Source organism: Haliotis cracherodii, unplaced genomic scaffold, assembly GCF_022045235.1.
Source record: "Haliotis cracherodii isolate W230 unplaced genomic scaffold, xgHalCrac1.p SCAF_7, whole genome shotgun sequence".
Classification (NCBI taxonomy): Eukaryota; Metazoa; Mollusca; class Gastropoda; order Lepetellida; family Haliotidae; genus Haliotis; species Haliotis cracherodii.
The window spans coordinates 1,416,420-1,435,671 of NW_027266330.1; the positions used below are offsets into that span (position 1 = coordinate 1,416,420).

The window sequence follows — 19,252 nt, forward strand, 5'->3', positions numbered from 1 at the left end:
ATGGTGATGTTATATTGCTGAATGCGGCATTAAACAACAGAGAAACAATCTGCGTGAGACGTGGCGCGTTATAACAATAACAGGCTGTCTGGTCGAGATTCGATTATTTACATATCTAATTGACAGATGGACGAATGTTAGTCCTCAAGTGGTGATATATATGTCATGACTGTTCTAGGAACAGCTCCGAAGTGTGTGTAGGAATGGTTATCTGTCCCAGAACTGTCAGATGTACCATCGCCAGCTTCAGTATCACTATGTCCAACTACAATGTCTGCATCCCTGGCGTCAGTGCCTTCATCTCCGGTGTCAGTGCCTTCCTCTCCGGCGTCAGTGCCTTCATCTCCGGCATCAGTGCCTTCATCTCTGGCTTCAGTGCCTTCATCTCCGGCTTCAGTGCCTTCATCTTTGGCTCCCGGAAAGTAATCCGCTAAAACAAACATTGCAGCATCATTGGCATCACTTGAATTTCCGTAGTTCTGATTCCGTATCTCGTCGCCCAATCCTGCTTCAACTTCTGTGATTTCCCAATAGCGATGTAATACCTGGTACTTCGCGGCGTCCGCCTGCTCAGATACAGTGTTGCGTGTACCAGTGTCAGTTTGGCTTGCCCTGTTTGAACAGAAGAGATGAAATAGATCTATAAGGAATGCAATGATTTGTTTTGTTTGTTGTTTTCATTGCCTCACTCAGCAATATTTCAGCTATATGACCGAGGTGTGAACATAATCCAGTCTGAAAAAACAGTGATTGACAACGTGACCAACCAACCAAGTCAACACGCCTGATCACGCGACCCCTTCAGTTGCATCACACGACAAGCATCGGTTGCCAAAGACACAATGTCACAGAGTCAATGGAACAATCACATTTCCCATTCTGTTGCTAAAATGTAGTTCACGGAAACACGTATTTCTGCACTGGAGAAGTTCTGGCAATGATGTAAATTTCACTGGCTTTTTATCCCCCGCCACGAAGTGGAAGGGGATATAGGAATTGGTGCCGTCCAGCCGTCCGTCACATTTCGTTTCCGGAGCAGATCTTGAAAACCGTACCTTACTTCTTCACCAAACTTGGCACATAGATAGATCTAGTAGTGAACTGATGCCTTTTGAAAGTTTGGGATTTTTAAAAAAACAATATTTTTCGAGTTTCCATGGCAACGACTTTGATTTAGACTGAAGATGGCGGTAGTCCTCGTTTCCGGAGCAGATCTTGAAAACCACACCATATTTCTTCACCAAACTTGGCACATAGATAGATTTAGTGGTGAACTGGTGCATTTTGATCGTTTGGGATTTTTAAAAAAATTGTTTTTCGAGTTTCCATGGCAACGACTTTGATTTAGACTAAAAATGGCGGTAGTCCTCGTTTCCGGAGAAGATCTTGAAAACAGTACCATCTTTCTTCATCAAACTGACCAGTGTCATTCTGAACTTTATCTCCGGCGTCAGTGCCTTCATCTCCGGCGTCAGTGCCTTCATCTCCGGCGTCAGTGCCTTCATCTCCGGCATCAGTGCCTTCATCTCCGGCTTCAGTGCCTTCATCTCCGGCGTCAGTGCCTTCATCTCCGGCGTCAGTGCCTTCATCTCCGGCTTCAGTGCCTTCATCTTCGGCTCCCGGAAAGTAATCTGCTCAAACAAAAATTGCAGCATCATTGGCATCACTTGAATTTCCGTAGTTCTGATTCCGTATCTCGTCGCCCAATCCTGCTTCAACTTCTGTGATTTCCCAATAGCGATGTAATACCTGGTACTTCGCGGCGTCCGCCTGCTCAGATACAGTGTTGCGTGTACCAGTGTCAGTTTGGCTTGCCCTGTTTGAACAGAAGAGATGAAATAGATCTATAAGGAATGCAATGATTTGTTTTGTTTGTTGTTTTCATTGCCTCACTCAGCAATATTTCAGCTATATGACCGAGGTGTGAACATAATACAGTCTGAAAAAACAGTGATTGACAACGTGACCAACCAACCAAGTCAACACGCCTGATCACGCGACCCCTTCAGTTGCATCACACGACAAGCATCGGTTGCCAAAGACACAATGTCACAGAGTCAATGGAACAATCACATTTCCCATTCTGTTGCTAAAATGTAGTTCACGGAAACACGTATTTCTGCACTGGAGAAGTTCTGGCAATGATGTAAATTTCACTGGCTTTTTATCCCCCGCCACGAAGTGGAAGGGGATATAGGAATTGGTGCCGTCCAGCCGTCCGTCACATTTCGTTTCCGGAGCAGATCTTGAAAACCGTACCTTACTTCTTCACCAAACTTGGCACATAGATAGATCTAGTAGTGAACTGATCCCCTTTGAAAGTTTGGGATTTTTAAAAAACAATATTTTTCGAGTTTCCATGGCAACGACTTTGATTTAGACTGAAGATGGCGGTAGTCCTCGTTTCCGGAGCAGATCTTGAAAACCACACCATATTTCTTCACCAAACTTGGCACATAGATAGATTTAATGGTGAACTGGTGCATTTTGATAGTTTGGGATTTTAAAAAAAAATTGTTTTTTGAGTTTCCATGGCAACGACTTTGATTTAGACTGAAAATGGCGGTAGTCCTCGTTTCCGGAGCAGATCTTGAAAACCACACCATATTTCTTCACCAAAGTTGGCACATAGATATATCTAGTGGTAAACTTGTGCCTTTTGATAGTTTGGGATTTAAAAAAAAATTGTTTTTCGAGTTTCCATGGCAACGACTTTGATTTAGACTGAAAATGGCGGTAGTCCTCGTTTCCGGAGCAGATCTTGAAAACCCTAGGCCTACCATATTTTTTCACCAAACTTGGCACAGAATATCTAGTTGTGAACTTGTGCCTTTTGATAGTTTGGGAATTTTTAAAAACAATATTTTTCGAGTTTCCATAGCAACGACTTTGATTTAGACTGAAAATGGCGGTAGTCCTCGTTTCCGGAGCAGATCTTGAAAACCACACAATATTTCTTCACCAAAATTGGCACATAGATATATCTAGTGGTGAACCTGTGCCTTTTGATAGTTTGGGATTTAAAAAAAAATTGTTTTTCGAGTTTCCATGGCAACGTCTTTGATTTAGACTGAAAATGGCGGTAGTCCTCGTTTCCGGAGCAGATCTTGAAAACCACACCATATTTCTTCACCAAACTTGGCACATAGATATATCTAGTGGTAAACTTGTGCCTTTTGATAGTTTGGGATTTAAAAAAAATTGTTTTTCGAGTTTCCATGGCAACGACTTTGATTTGGACTGAAAATGGCGGTAGTCCTCGTTTCCGGAGCAGATCTTGAAAACCCTAGGCCTACCATATTTTTTCATCAAACTTGGCACAGAATATCCAGTTGTGAACTTGTGCCTTTTGATAGTTTGGGAATTTTTAAAAACAATATTTTTCGAGTTTCCATAGCAACGACTTTGATTTAGACTGAAGATTGCGGTAGTCCTCGTTTCCCGAGCAGATCTTGAAAACCACACCATATTTCTTCACCAAAATTGGCACATAGATATATCTAGTGGTGAACCTGTGCCTTTTGATAGTTTGGGATTTAAAAAAAAATTGTTTTTCGAGTTTCCATGGCAACGTCTTTGATTTAGACTGAAAATGGCGGTAGTCCTCGTTTCCGGAGCAGATCTTGAAAACCCTACCATATTTCTTCACCATATTTGCACATTGATAGGTCTAGTGGTGAACTGGTGCCTTTTGATAGTTTGTGATTTTTTTAAAAGTTATTTTTCGAGTTTCCATAGCAACGACTTTGATTTAGACTGAAAATGGCAGTAGTCCTCGTTTCCGGAGCCGATCTTGAAAACCACACCATATTTCTTCAAAAAACTTGGCACATAGATATATCTAGTGGTGAACTTGTGCCTTTTGATAATTTGGGAATTTTTAAAAACAATATTTTTCGAGTTTCCATGGCAACGACTTTGATTTCGACTGAAAAATGGCGGTAGTCCTCGTTTCTGGAGCAGATCTTGAAAACCGTACCATATTTCTTCAAAAAACTTGGCACATAGATAGATATAGTGGTGAACCTGTGCCTTTTGATAGTTTGGGAATTTTTAAAAACAATATTTTTCGAGTTTTCATGGCAACGACTTTGATTTCGACTGAAAAATGGCGGTAGTCCTCGTTTCTGGAGCAGATCTTGAAAACCGTACCATATTTCTTCAACAAACTTGGCACATAGATAGATCTAGTGGTGAACTGTTGCATTTTGTTAGTTTGGTACTTAAAAAAAATGTTTTTTGAGTTTTCATGGCAACGACTTTGATTTAGACTGAAGATGGCGGTAGTCCTCGTTTCTGGAGCAGATCTTGAAAACCCTACCATATTTCTTCACCATATTTTGAACATTGATAGGTCTAGCGGTGAACTGGTGCCTTTTGATAGTTTGTGAAGTTTTTTAAAAGTTATTTTTCGAGTTTCCATGGCAACGACTTTGATTTAGACTGAAAATGGCAGTAGTCCTCGTTTCCGGAGCAGATCTTGAAAAACGTACTATATTTCTTCACCATATTTTGAACATTGATAGGTCTAGCGGTGAACTGGTGCCTTTTGATAGTTTGTGAAGTTTTTTAAAAGTTATTTTTCGAGTTTCCATGGCAACGACTTTGATTTAGACTGAAAATGGCAGTAGTCCTCGTTTCCGGAGCAGATCTTGAAAAACGTACTATATTTCTTTACAAATAGGCCCAGTGAACTTGGTTCACAGGAGCTAATGCATTGCACACACCCGACATGTCATATTGGCGGGGGATGTGAGTATTTCATGCTTGTTGAATATAAAATAGATCATGAAATATATATCATAAATAAAAAGAACATTTATAATGTGAGGTGTGGTGAAATGGGCTTTAACGTCGCGTCCAAGAATATTGCACTTATATAGCGATATGCATGTACGTGTGTGCGTTTGTGTGGCTGCTTGTACTAGTCCGGACTCATGCCGATTTATAGTGCTAGCTCACGGAGATACCATGCCGCAGAGGTGGTCCCCTTTATAATGTAATTTTAGCAAACAGTTATGATATCAGGAAAATATGAATTAATAAATACCATTAATCTCAGTTGATAATGATATCCCACTATTCAAAAACAATTTACCATTTATCAAATAATTATATTTCTTTCAAAAAAACGAGATTTAAATGAGCAATGATATTATCAAAAAGTTCCTAATGGTAATCCCTTTGTGAGAGAGAAAAGGGACACAGAATGGAGGATCTTCACGTTTTAATAGATGTTCACTCAAGGGTATATCAACTATGGCCAATACGACATCGTCGCAATACAACTCCATCGTGTCTCGAATAGGCACCCAAGTAGGTATAACCTAGGGTTGGTTTTATGGCATGAAATCTGTTTATGCCTACTTGAGTGTTCCACTTCTTTTGCATTAGATCTTTGATGTAGCATCTAATTCTTGGCTTGCAAGGTCTTGGCTCTATGGTAAGAGAAGTAGAGTTACTTATTTGATGAGTGCTGCCTTTGCAGCAGCATCAGCCATAATGTTACCAGCGATTCCAACATGACTGGGCAACCAGCAAAAGAAGATGTCGTACTGGGCAGCGGCGAGAACATTATTCAATTCTAAAATATCAAGAATCAGTGGATGATCTGAAGAAAAATTATGTATTGCCCGAATGCATGACAAGGAATTATGAACAGTTGAGATGATTGATTTTGAATGTAGCCTTATGCTATAAGAATAGTATTGGCCTCAGCTGTATTAATTGAACTGTTACCTGGTATTCTCGAAGATACCAGTTTAGATCAAAATAGAGCCATTGGAATAAAATGTTGATTTGAGTTTGGCATCTTGTTGATAGACCAGTTGGTTTGTGTCAGCTTTTAACGGTAGTAAGTGTTATGTCTTGATGCCACGGAGGTGTAGACAATGGCGGGGAGGGTGAGAGAGTAGAAAGATCAATATTAGCTGCCATAATATATGGTTTAATTCAAGTTCAGTTTCAAGAGGTTTTATTGTATTTAAGGCCTCCGACCCATAAACAAAACAAGAGTACAAAGAGATAATATCCGCGAGTACAACTGCTGCATACAATACATATGTGGAGACAATGTTACAAAGTGAATGTACACAATTATTTTACGAAGTGACGATACTATCAGGTCGAGTAAGTGTAAGATGAACAAAATGTGCTAACCTCAGAATTGTTTTTCTGTCAGTAGAATTCAATACAATTTACATGAATACAAAATTGTTGTACACAGGTATTTCTGTGGAATATATGCATCTCTTAAATCAGTATAAACAGTACAAACAAGCAGTATATGAAGTTCATCCTCTATACTAGTTTGAAAGAAAGAACACAATCTCATTGGCTTCGGTATAGAACGATGTCGTCCAATGTTAACCATTATTGCAGACAATCCGAGACGAAATCTTGAATATGTTATGCGTAGAGATTTGTATGTTAGAACATTTAAATACAATTCGGGTTCAATTAACGATTTAAAACATCTATATATTACATATCTTGAACTGTTTCAAGTGTCGATCTCCAATCCTGCTGAAACATATCTGGTGACGTTCTCTGAAATAATCTTAAGAAATCATGTGTACTACCGACACCTTGATACAAACCGTGATACAATAGCATGTAACTAATATTTGATGCCCATGTTGTTTACCCATGGTTGTCCAAGTTAAGTAGCATTTCGTATGCTTTTCTAGACAGGCGGTCTTCGTGCATTTCTAAAAGTTTAAACCAATATTTTAAACTACGAATATATGCATTAATGTACATCGGATATCTTCCACATTCGCCATAAACCATACAGTTTGGAGTGTTTATTCCTGTCTTCAAAACCTTTATACATGCATATAAATGTATTTTCTCTATTGGTTCATAATTTTTAAAACCCAAAAGTTCTGAGCCGTGTACGAGGATAGACTGTATTTGGGCATCAAATAGCTTAAAATAAACTCTACGTGGAACAGGTTCTAATTTAGATACAGTGGTAAGTAACATGACCTTTGCTTTTTTTGGCCCTTACAGCTAAATTGTGGACAGTTTTTCCTAAATTCAAAGTCTTAGTAAATAAAATACCCAGGTATTTGCAAGACTGCAAGACTAACTAGGGTGTTTTTGTAAAACCAATTTTTGGTTTTGATTAAAATAATGTTCATACATGGGATTAAACACACGGATTTGAGTGTAATTTAGTCACATATTACAATGACAGTTTAATTCGACGTTGTTTGAGAGATGGCTCTTCAGCCTCTACATATAATATAAGCTGTCAACTGGTGATGTTCTAAAGGCTCAAAGACAAAGTCTCAGGCTTTGATGATACACTGAATCTAATTATTGTAGATTGCTTTAACAGGCTCCGCCATAAACGATGGAGCCATAATTTAGTTTTGAACGGATAAGAGAACGATATAAATGAAGGAGGGTTGTCTGAACCCCTCCCCATTTGCTATGAGAAACGACTTTCAACAAGTAACTTACCTTCAGACATTTAGTCTTTAGATGCTAAATGATCATCAAAAATAATACCAAAGTACTTGGCTTCCTTAACAACTTTAATAGGAAAAATCCAGCCCAAAAAGTTCAGGGTCCTTAATCGGTTCATATTTGCGCCCAATACAGTTTGTCTTGGCTTTGGGTAATAAAAACGCATTCTCCAGTGACCATTTCAGAGTTGTATTGATACATAATTGTAGCTGTCTCTCATTAGTGAGCATATGTTTACCACGACAAGATATATTAAAATCATCCGCGAAAAGTGACCCATCTGCTGAATCACTAATACTTTTTGAGTGAGTGAGTGAGTTGGGTTTAACGCTGCTTTTAACATTATTCCAGTTATATCACGGCGTGTCAGCTTAATGTGTGAGGAAAGCTCGAAGTGATGCAGGTCTCAGACGGTTACCAGTTCGATGAAACCCACGAGCACGGGTATGGTGCTGACAAACCTAGAAACATAATCGGGGCGAACCGGGATTCTAACCCACAAACATAGGTTTCTGACGTGCCCAAGGGACGCAACTCTGCACAGCGAATCGCGGCGCCTTAGACGACTGGGCCCCCCGGACTTGACATTGCCTGCCTGCTAAAAACTGTGATATAAAATGTGCACGTGGCAAGCAGCCTCTCAGACCAAAATCGTTTCAATCCTTTAAAATGCCTTGATTCAAGGTAGTGTCGTAAGCTTTCTCAAGATCGAAAAATATTGACACTGCATGCTGTTTGTTGACAATTGCATTTTTCACAAAATATTCTAATTGTACTAAATGATCGATAGTACTTTTTCTGAAACCAACATTGAATATTTTTCATTAGATTATTGGTTTCTAAGTACCAAACTACTCTATTATAATTTGAACCCGTGAAAATCCAGGGTAGACTAGGTCTTCAGCAACCCATGCTTGATGTAAAAGGCGACTATGCTTGTCGTACGGGATCGGGTGATCAGGCTTGCTGACTTGGTTGATGCATGTCATCGATCTCCACTGCGTGGATCGATGATCATGATATTAATCACTAGATTGTCTGGTCCAGACTCGATTATTTACAGACCGCCGTCATGTAGCTGGAATATTGCGGAGGGCGGCATTAAACAACAAATAAACAATCGGTGTGCGGTGTTGCGCGTAGTAACAATTAATGGGTTAAACAACAAACCAGCCTCTGTATCATGAGCTTGCCCGAGGGAAGTGTGTAGCTTAGGAAAATACTTCATTATACTTTTCCTTGTTATCAGAGTTAAAATTAATATTTTTCTTTTCCTGTCGTTGCTGATATTTTCTAAATTGAGGGACATAATTAGACGAGGACGAATGTTGAACCAAATTTCACCAAGTTTATTGGCAATATTTGATTCATCCGTTGATAACCGATCCTCTTCCTTGAGATGGTGAACAGAAGATTTTGATCCTTTGCCTTTGATTTTTTTGTATCATGTTCCAGACCTTGGACATGGGAGTGTGGAAATCTTTTTGGGAGACACACTTGATCCAAGATTGATGCTTAATATGTTTAAAAGCCTACCTGGCCTTTGCATTTGTAATTCTTACTAAGTCACAATTATGAACTGTAGGATGTCGGCGGAAGTAATTTCCCGATTTCTCCCTACACTTCGGTGCCTGCTTGCATTCGTTAGTAAACCACGGTTTGCGAATATGAGTATTTGCAGAGGACTTTGGAATTGTATGATTCGCAATTTGATTGAGTTGATCTGATAACAATTGAATAGGATTTTCAATATTTTTAAAATGGTCAGGGGCTAATTTTGCAGTACATATTATTTCATACAATGATATGAATAAAAGGGAAATAGGATTCGAGTTTAAAGAATGGTGGAAAGTGATTGCTTCCACAGTGGTAATCATGGACCAACCATTCAAGTCGTCAAACATATTTAATCTGAGAGAGACAGCTCAAGTGCTGAGTACGGTTCAATTGCAATAAGCGCTTGAAACATCATTACAGATACATAAATTATTATCAGAATTAAATTCCTGAAGTACTTTCCCTTTATTGTTTGTGGTAACACTTCCCCATAAAGGGTTGTGCCCATTCAGATAACCCACGATGATGCATTGCTTAGGGAGCTGATATTACGGATTTTGAAGATCAGATTTTTGAAGCATAGTGGATGGTGGAACATACAAGGAACAGAGAGTAAAGGCAATGTTCAATGTTAAACGAACAGAAACAGTTCCAAGATTGAATTGATAGAAAAGTGGTTGTGAATCACGCCCTGTCTCACCAAGATATACGACCCTCCAGTTGATCAGAGTGGACCCAAGTGAGGTCTGTCTTACATGTGATAGAATTGGTTTGAGTGAAGTGGGAGACTGCAGCAAAACGATAAGGCTGATGTAGTTGTAGGAAGCTAGGGAACAACCAGATTTCGTGATTCATGATAAGTTACGTTGTTTGTGAGTTTAATTGTAAGGACTTTAGGTTTTAAGATCCAAACAGGGCACGATTTTGTACAGGCCATGTGATGGCCATCACAATTTTGACATTTAAGGTCCTCATTTTAGTCTGAGCTGTCATGGCTCCCACTACATCGTTGACAAACTAGGACGTATTGCAAGATTTTGATCCATGTCAAAACTTTAAGCATTTGAAGCATCGGAGTGGAGAGGAGACATGCACATCCACTGCAATATTCATGTAGCCAGCTTTGATAGATGTAGGAAGTTTAGTTCATGAACAGGTTATCAGAGAGGTGTTTGAACAGCATCTCCATCTTGCTTCCTGGTAAATCTTTTTTACTGCAGTATCACCTTGCTTTCCTAATTCTGCAACAATCTCTTGCTCTGACATGACACACAGACAATAGGTCCAGTCACGTACAATGCTCGGACACAGCAACCTCAAAATTGGCAAACAATTTGATAGATAGTTGATTGAGAACTTGCTGCCACTTTGCGTATTGATTCTGAAGGGAACCCCGATGTTGACGAGTCATTATAAATGCACTTGGCCCATGGCTTGATCCTACATTAAAGAAACGTTCTGCTTTAACATGTTAACAATAGTTTAAGACATATTAGTAACAAGCAAGCATACAACGACCTACCATTGACAGGGGCATATGTCAGTGTATGTTCCTCACTTACAAGTCACTGAATCGTAAAAGGAAAACACTTGAATGTATTTTAGCCGCGGACAAACAGCTATATTTTTTTAAACCCGCTCTCTCCACAAGTGGGAATGCGAATACTTAAAGCATATTTCGTGACAGAAACCCTGATTATATATAGTAGTTGTTTGAATGACATTCCATGTATTTCCAATGATTTATCACAAACCGGCCTAATAATGATATGTTAATAGATTCGCAATACCAGATGGATCACAGGGCTTGAGGGGGTATGCTGGTACATTGCCACAGCATCTGATGTACGCTCATTCCACAAATAAATATCGAATGCTTACTGCTAAAATAAAAACATTGGCCCGGAAATACCTTCTCAAGTGAAGGTGACCCAAGCTATATCAAACACATTGATACCCATCACTGTTCACAAATATGACATTTGTTACATTTGACCACTTTCTAAATGGCATTGTGTCTTTTCAGCTTCTGTTTGAAAAGTGAATGACCGCAGGCAGCATTTAATATGCATGTGTTGTAGAGTCAGATGTACGATTCCGACTATTATGCCTTGAATATTTCTGACTGCAGTTCGCAAGCAACATTTACTTATTGTGAATAGCAAATACATGTTACGGGTAGCTGGAGTTGGGAGTTACCTCCGCCTGATCTGTACTCATGATAACCTCCATTGAGTAAATTGTGTGTGAAACTGCCCTCCTTGTATCTCTTTAAATACATGCAAAAACATGTGACATGGTGGAAGCTGCCTTCGATCTTGTCTCTGTGTGGCCATCTACTGAAACTGTAATGGATTTCAGTGTGGTCAGCTTCTGATCAGTGTGAATCACTTCTGATCTGTAACCGGCAAGAAGGATTCTATCAAAGGGGTGAACCATGTCACATTAAAGATTATTAATCATCAGACGATGAATAAATAAGTAAAATTGTGAAAGTGACAGCGTATGCTCAATAACATTTGAGGATGTAAACTCATTGAAACAGATGACATGCTGATTGAAGTTGTATTTCAACTTGCTACAGGAGCCTCCATCAAGATACTGCCGTCCAGTGTAGTCCGGATCTTCCTTACCCTGTAGTCACCACTCGTAGTAACAGTCCAGAACCCTCATCAAGCAACTATGTGCAGCTAAACAAATGATTTTACAGTGGTGGAAAATGTGAAATTCCGGTACCCTGATGAGTTTGATAGAAAGCTTGAGACATAAAGAATCTCACCTGAGTATGTCAACACGAGGATTGCCGAGGAGCATTTCCACTTTTTTCAACGAGTGTTGATATAATTAATATCAAAGGACACGAAGGAGCGATTCTTTATTTCTTTTTTCAGTTTGTAGACAATACTAACCAGTGCCCTAAGTGTAAAAAGTACTGCTTACAAATTTCAATAGCAGGGCCAACTTGCACAGAGCCCCCTTAGGCAAAGAACATCGTAAATAAAGATCAAAACTTAAGGGAAGGATGACCACCCTTAGTCACAAGAATTTTCGTGAAAATGGCGGCATTTGTCATATTGAATGAAGCTGGGAAAAGAATCCGATCACAAGAGAAAGAATATTTCATGACCGGACTTTGCAACTAGACACGTTATCTGATGACGATGTCATCGCTAGGTACGGAATGCCAAGTGCTGCTCGCCATCTTTGAGATTCTAAAGGTAGTAAGACCCTACATTGAACATTCTACTTAGCATTCCCACAATTATGCTAGAAACACAGTTATTGTAAACGCTTGGTTATCTGAGCATTGGTCCAGGTGTAATCCAGGTATAATGGTCTGACAGCTGTGCATGAAACAGGCCGTGAAACATGTTACTAGCAGTTTGTGAAATCGGCCTAGAAACAGCTGCAGAGTAGGAACTACAAGAAGAGCAATCTTCTTTGTATCTTGAAGTTAGATGTTCAGTTCATGTTTTATTTTCAAATTTTGAATTCACGTTGGAATGAAGAAAGAAGAAGCATGATTGCCACCTAAAGTTCATAGATGAGGGATCCTTGTCTAAATGAGTACTCTCTTCACAGTTATCGTCACATCAATGGCAGGCAACCTGTTTATCACATGTTCTAGATTCATAGTCATAATGCTGCTCTCAGTGGAGTAGGGATGTCTTTGTATTGCTGAATCCGGAGGATGAGCTCTGCAGGATGACAAGGTGACAAGCGAAAATACGATAACTGAGATATTGCCTGGATCTGAAAGAGCTCAACAGGTCCACCGAACTTGGAATGAAACTGACAAAAATCTGTATGAAGCGGATTTAATTTCGGGCTGCTGGCATGTTAAGTTGGATAAAGCATCCAGAATGCGTACTATCTTCCAGGCCTGCCATGGAAAATGCAGATGGCTCTACTTACCCATACGCATTTAAAATATTTCAGGAGAAACTTACTAAGAATCCTCAGACCTAGTTCGAGTTTTGTCAATTGTTGATGATGTCAAATGTTGTCTTGGATCCACAGTGCATTTCGTTTTGCCAGAAAAGGGGTTTCACTCATGGAATCTCAAACCCAGGTCATAGTCGAGGTGATGGAGCAACATAGGCTGCAATGGAAATAACTAAAAAGTGCAGAGCGTCTGCAAACATATTTGACCAGTGAGCATTAGGAACAAGCCATGTCCAAATAATATTTTGAAGAAGAACCAACGCTCAAATTCTGTCCACTCTTACAGTGAAACCAGACATTAAGCTCTTCAAAAGAAAAGAATCCTGCTGAACATCTTGATAAAGTACAGCCAATAAAGACAGATAAGAAAGAGTAGAAGCAAGATGTCATTATAGAGAAACTTAAAAGTAGTTTCTTTAAAAGTTTGACTGATAACTGGAACAAAATACTGATGCAATCGACAGAGAGATCAACGTTGAAGTGGAAAGAAAACTATTATTACAGCCTCAACGTGCCGAATGAGAGTATTTACCATAAGATGTGTCTCAGAATGTGGTCACAAAACCAAACAAATTAAGGACAGCTAACAATTACTTTTTTTCCAGGAAATCAGCGTGAAAGTGCTCTCTCACGTAACACTCACATTTAACAAGGTAGACACAATATATATACTCGACAACAAAAGTTCCTGTGACACCAATATTTTAGTGTATTTTCCAACAAGTAAAGTTTGGTTTTCAATATTGTAGTACATGTATGGAATCAAGTCACAAAAACGCAACTGCTACAGAAAAGCATGCATTCCATGCAAAAGTTGACTTTTATGCAAGCCCCATGCATTTCACTACCCAAGAATGTGCGTTAACGGGTTTCCATATGCATTGCTTAGCATCGAGTTGACAACAACCACTCAGAAAAAACAGAAAAATTACGTAATTATTCAAAATTACGAAATGCCACGCCTGTCCGAAAATTAGCATCTGCGAGCCATTAGTATGCTTGAAGCAGGATCGATTCAACGTGATGTTGCAAGACAATTTAATGTCCACAGAAACACCATTTGGTGTTTATGGCAACGTTGGCAACATACGAATGAAGTCAGAGACCATCCTCGGAGTGGCAGGCCACACGTAACCAATAATCGACAAGACAACTGGAATCGAACAACACACCTACGAAATCGATTCCAGGCAGCAACAGTGACTGCAAGAGTGCATCCCTGGCTTTCGACGAATATCTTCACAAACCGTACGTCGCCGCCTCAGATGTGCAGGGATTTTTGCCAGAACAACAGCCAGACGTCCCATTTTGACAGGAAACCACCGTCAAGCACGTCTACAGTGGTGCAGCCAGCGTCTACGCTGGACGGCCATGCAGTGGGGACAATTTTTTTACTGACGACTCTCGTTTTGACCTCAGCAACAGCGATGGACGCATTCGAGTGTACCGACGTCGAGGTGAACGTTACGTCGATCATTGTGTCATGGAAGAAGATCGGTTCGGGGGCGGCAGCGTTACGGTATGGGGTCGGATTACAGCAAGACAGAGGACCCGTTTGATAGTGGTAGAGGGAAATCTCAATGGACAGCGCTACCGCGACGGGATAAGCGGCCCTGTTGTTCTACCGGTTTTGCCGGCCTCATATTGCTCGACTTGTTCAGGATTCTCTTCAACAAAACAACGTGAATGTCATCCCATGGCCGGCTCGCTCCCCTGATCTCTCCCCAATCGAGCACATGTGGGATGAGATGGACCGGCGCCTTCGACGTCAACCACGTGTTCCACAGACACTCCAGGAACTTCCAAACATGTTCCAGCAGATATGGTAAGATATCCCACAGGACTTTGTGCGACGCCTGCTCCATTCCATGAGACGAAGATGTGTTGCTTGCATCGCAACCAGAGGTGGACACACACGCTTTTGATTTGTAAATTGACATTTTGGCATGTTCATGGTTTTTGTTATGAAATCACGCATTTTCTGAAGTCAGTATTGCAAATTAAACCATCTGAACACTTACAGGAATTGTTTCATATTCGCTAAAAAACATAACTATGCATTAAATCTTATTCAATGTCACAGGAACTTTTGTTGTTCAGTATATTTAACGCACTTTACACCCGACGAATGTTCTGGCCAATGCAGCTTGCGACAAGAACTTCAAGGACAATATAAAGTGACCAAACATGTATTCATAAAATATATTGACTGTGTGATTCTGACTACAACATGGAAATGTGTTGATCAATCACTATCAAACAGTGATAGTATCAGGTGTCCTCACACAACACGAACACAATGCCATTATACCGACCTTTGAAAACACGGGCCTTTGCGGAAACAGATACAGCATACGGTATTTGCAACCAGGACGAAAAAGACGACTGCACACACAACCGACGTTAGTGTAATTGTGCTGATATGCCGCCACTTCGGAAGACCTGACAAGCAAAATATATGAACATTAGTCTCGTAACGACTACTAATTATTATTTGTTGTGAAATAAAGTCAGTACTGTCATCTATCCATTATTGTTGACGAATAATTGCTCAGGCGTTTTAGATCACTTCGTGTCATTATCATTTAATATTGATTCATGTAAACATACTAATGGTATGGCCGGGATGCTTTCAGCAGAGTTTCTTTGTGATCATGGAATGGGTTTATTCAAACACCAACTTTAAAACATAGACAGATATAGAGTTAAAAGGACACATAAAACTGAAAGTTCTGCATTGCATTTTGAATCAGTATTAACCATTAAACATTTGTATTTACAATAAAAATAAATACTCACTGGTGTTAAGATAGCCTGAAGGGCATTAATACTGTCAATACTGTCATGTATACATTCTTTTAAATTATTATTAACTCTTACACATTGTAATAATAATTCAAATAAACACTTACCGGTGCATATTGGTGGAGCGCAATCCTGTGTACAGTTAAGTTCACGTCCTACTCCTGAACCGTTTTCAGAGTCGCAAGTGACGCAGCTCTCAGGACACGGTTCACAGGCTGGACCGAAATGCTGAGGTTCACAGCCTTCAGCACAAGAGCCTGCATCATTACATCTTTGATGTCGGCATCCAGGATTACAAGGAGAAGAACACGTCGGCCCGAACCAGCCATCCACACAGCCATGGAGACACTCGGCAGTGTGTTTGTGACATCCACCTGTACAATTGTCTGACGTCATACCAGGAAATGGAAGACACTTGTGGACTGACTTAGGGCGGCATGTTTTATTGCAAGTCTCGGCACAGAAGTCCCCGTAGAAGCCAGGAACACATTCACAGCTGGAATCACAGGATCCAACACAGTTCTCACACGACTTCTCGCAGTTCTCTCCATAACGTGTTGGGTCGCACTCGTCACATACTCCTGTCATCCTGCTGCAGTTTCTGCAGTGACTAGGGCACGTCTTGCATCCTGCTCCGTAGAAGGAATCTCTACATCCGGCAAAACAAGCCCCACCCAGCTGGCAGTATTCCCCATCACATCCACCTGTGCACAGCGTACATTCGACTGCCTGGCTGTCACAGGGTCTGTCACAACTTATGCCTTGATATCCGGATACACAGCCATCAGTACACTTGCCGATGCCTCTACCCTCAACTAGTGTGCATCTGTTGTGTCTGCATGTGGTGCTACATGGCGACCTGCATTTTAGTCCAAAGTATCCCTTGTCACATTGTTGTAAGCAGTTGCCCGCCGTGTCGCAGCCTGAGCAATGCTGACCCTCTGTACATCCCGCACCTGTCAAACACAGGTGGTATAGGAACTGTTGATATAGGAACTGTTGATATATCCTTTCTGAACATTTCAAATTTACACGTCTGATGAATAAGACAGAGATGTATAAAGTCAGACAATGTTTTCAATGATGAAGCCATCCTCTTTTACTCATCGGGAAGACAAATACATACACAGACATAAAGACGCATACATCATAGACACACATATCATTCGTAGTATTCTTGAAAATTAAGCATATCATGTGTCATAAGTCTATTTCATATGTTTGCACGTTAAAGGTCATGTATTGTTTGTGTATCTTGAACGTTCATTATAATCATGAATGGGTTCACTTCTCTGTCGTTTCTTATTTAGTTACTGACATACTTTTTCTACAAGAGGAACACATACAAGTTTTAACCTGAATTTCGTCTCCTGCGTACATTTTGTCATTAAGCGTGCAGTTGGGAAACACTCTTAAACGGTTTGGTATATGGGTGTAAATATTTCTTTTATAAATCTTAAATGTCCACATCTAAAACGTTTGAAACACATTCTCAAATATAAAGGACTAGCAATGCAAAGGTATTTTTCCATGTGCTAAAGGGACATATAAAATGTAGTTAGAACATTTTATGAGTAGTGTTAAATGCTGAATCCTGTAATTAATTTACACCAATTTTTAAATGCCCGTGACATAATCTGAAGTGGCCCTCCAACCACATTCAGCCAGTACCATATTTTTTTATGTAGTTTTACTAACGTTGAGAACATAGTTACACATTTTTATCTGAGCTATTACAGCAGTTGTACAATATGTTGTTCCCAAACTTTTATTTTATCCATAGCACAGTATTGGTGTACCCATTGCATGAAACTTCCTGAAAGGTCAGTACAAGTACTATTACCTACTCTGTTTTAGTACCTGTATCTAGCCAAAATGGCTTTATTTGCTTGTGATGCAAGGCAGGATTGTGCTTTACTACAAACATGCCTGGGTGTAAATACTTAACCTAAATATCTATATAATGATACCACCTTAAGCTTCTGGGCATAGAGATAGCAATTGTCATAGTGTCGTACTCGGCCACTGTTACAAAACGGGGTTCAAGATGCAGCCCTGACCCGTGTCAATATTACACTGGCAACAATCACTTTGAAGTTTTTACACTGGCTGATAACTTTGAATACCTTGATGTGAAGGAAATAATAATGAACATTTTCCCATTAATACCCGTATTATTCATGTTGACAGTATAAAAAAGCTTAGAATGTTTGTTCACAAATTATCCGTTTCTAGAGCGCTCTGTAAATGTAATTTTAGACATGATGTCAACAAGCTTCTGGATGACCATGACCTTTCACCTGACCTTGACACGTGGTATTTAAGGTGCTTTTATTACAAGGTATACCATTGACTGTCTTCTCGTGAAATAAAGCAGCCTGCATAATAAGGTATGTGGTGACTTTTTTGGGATGCATATTTCAAAAGATTCAGAATGTCGCGTTGTACTCTTACCCTGTGTGGAATCAGCCATGCAGACTATAGTTATGATCCAGAACAATGCCATAGTGCACCTGAAAATGAAAATAAAATAAACACAAATGTTTTTCTTACATACTCAAAACGACTAATAAAAATTGAACAACACAAAATATGACTATATGAACTGAGTCAGCCAATTATACAGGAACAAGCAGCTCCTGCGGGATCGACATGAACTTTACCTTATTCCCTGTATTGCGGTGTAGTTCACGACCGCCTCTGTTCCATGTGTATCTCGTAATGTCCTTGTTTTAAATGGTTTGCAACTCTTATTCATTTTTCTGTTTTCAGTTTCAACTTCCTGCTGTCAGTGACCAGTATGGCGTGTGTGAGGTCTGGTCATCTGATTGGATCACCTTGTTCAGCACGGTAGGGAGCAATATACCAGTGATTCTATGTAACCTATTGTTCAGTTAAAGAGGAAACTAATCTTTGTTTCAAAACTTCAAGAAATAAACTAAATGAAAAGAAAACATATTTCACCCTCAGTGAACTGCCCCCAGCACGCTGCTTATCGATTTATAATCGGGTAAATCCCATGAAGGATTTCCGCCTTGGTTGAGCTGTCTTCATATGGGTACCTCAGCCTGTTTTGGCAACTGGTCATTCACAAATGTCGGGTGATATTGTACAACAAGAGTGTTGGATATGTCAACAAAAACGGTTTTACAACTTATTTTGATTGATAAATGTTCAACTGCATGGCAGTCTGCTGCATCAAATGACATCGACTACGGACATTGTGAACTTGGCGATGCAGGTAGTTACAGTGGCTGCTAAGGGCCATCGCAATGACGCCCTGAGATATCCCCGCAACATCGCGACATGGCAACAAAGCGATTTAATGACTTGATCAAGCGATATTGCAACATGATATAGCGGTTTCGTGTTACAGCCGAAGGCGAAATAGCGATAACACTCAACAACATATTGATAACACGACATGACATTGTTATAGAACAAAACGATATTGCAATAACACGACACG

At 39.9% G+C, this 19,252-nt stretch overlaps 1 protein-coding gene across 1 annotated transcript; it reads right to left on the bottom strand.

The window, feature by feature from the left end:
* Nucleotides 1-265: 265 nt before the first annotated feature.
* Nucleotides 266-18,496, bottom strand: LOC139447894 (scavenger receptor class F member 1-like). The gene is made up of 6 exons (XM_071229372.1): nucleotides 18,447-18,496; nucleotides 18,238-18,296; nucleotides 15,891-16,739; nucleotides 15,335-15,420; nucleotides 1,422-1,631; nucleotides 266-430 (listed from the first exon to the last, which is right to left on the bottom strand). The coding sequence occupies exons 2-6, from the start codon at nucleotides 18,287-18,289 to the stop codon at nucleotides 266-268; spliced, it is 1,362 nt and encodes a 453-aa protein (XP_071085473.1). The 5' UTR covers nucleotides 18,290-18,296; nucleotides 18,447-18,496.
* Between the last annotated feature and the right edge of the window lie 756 nt (nucleotides 18,497-19,252).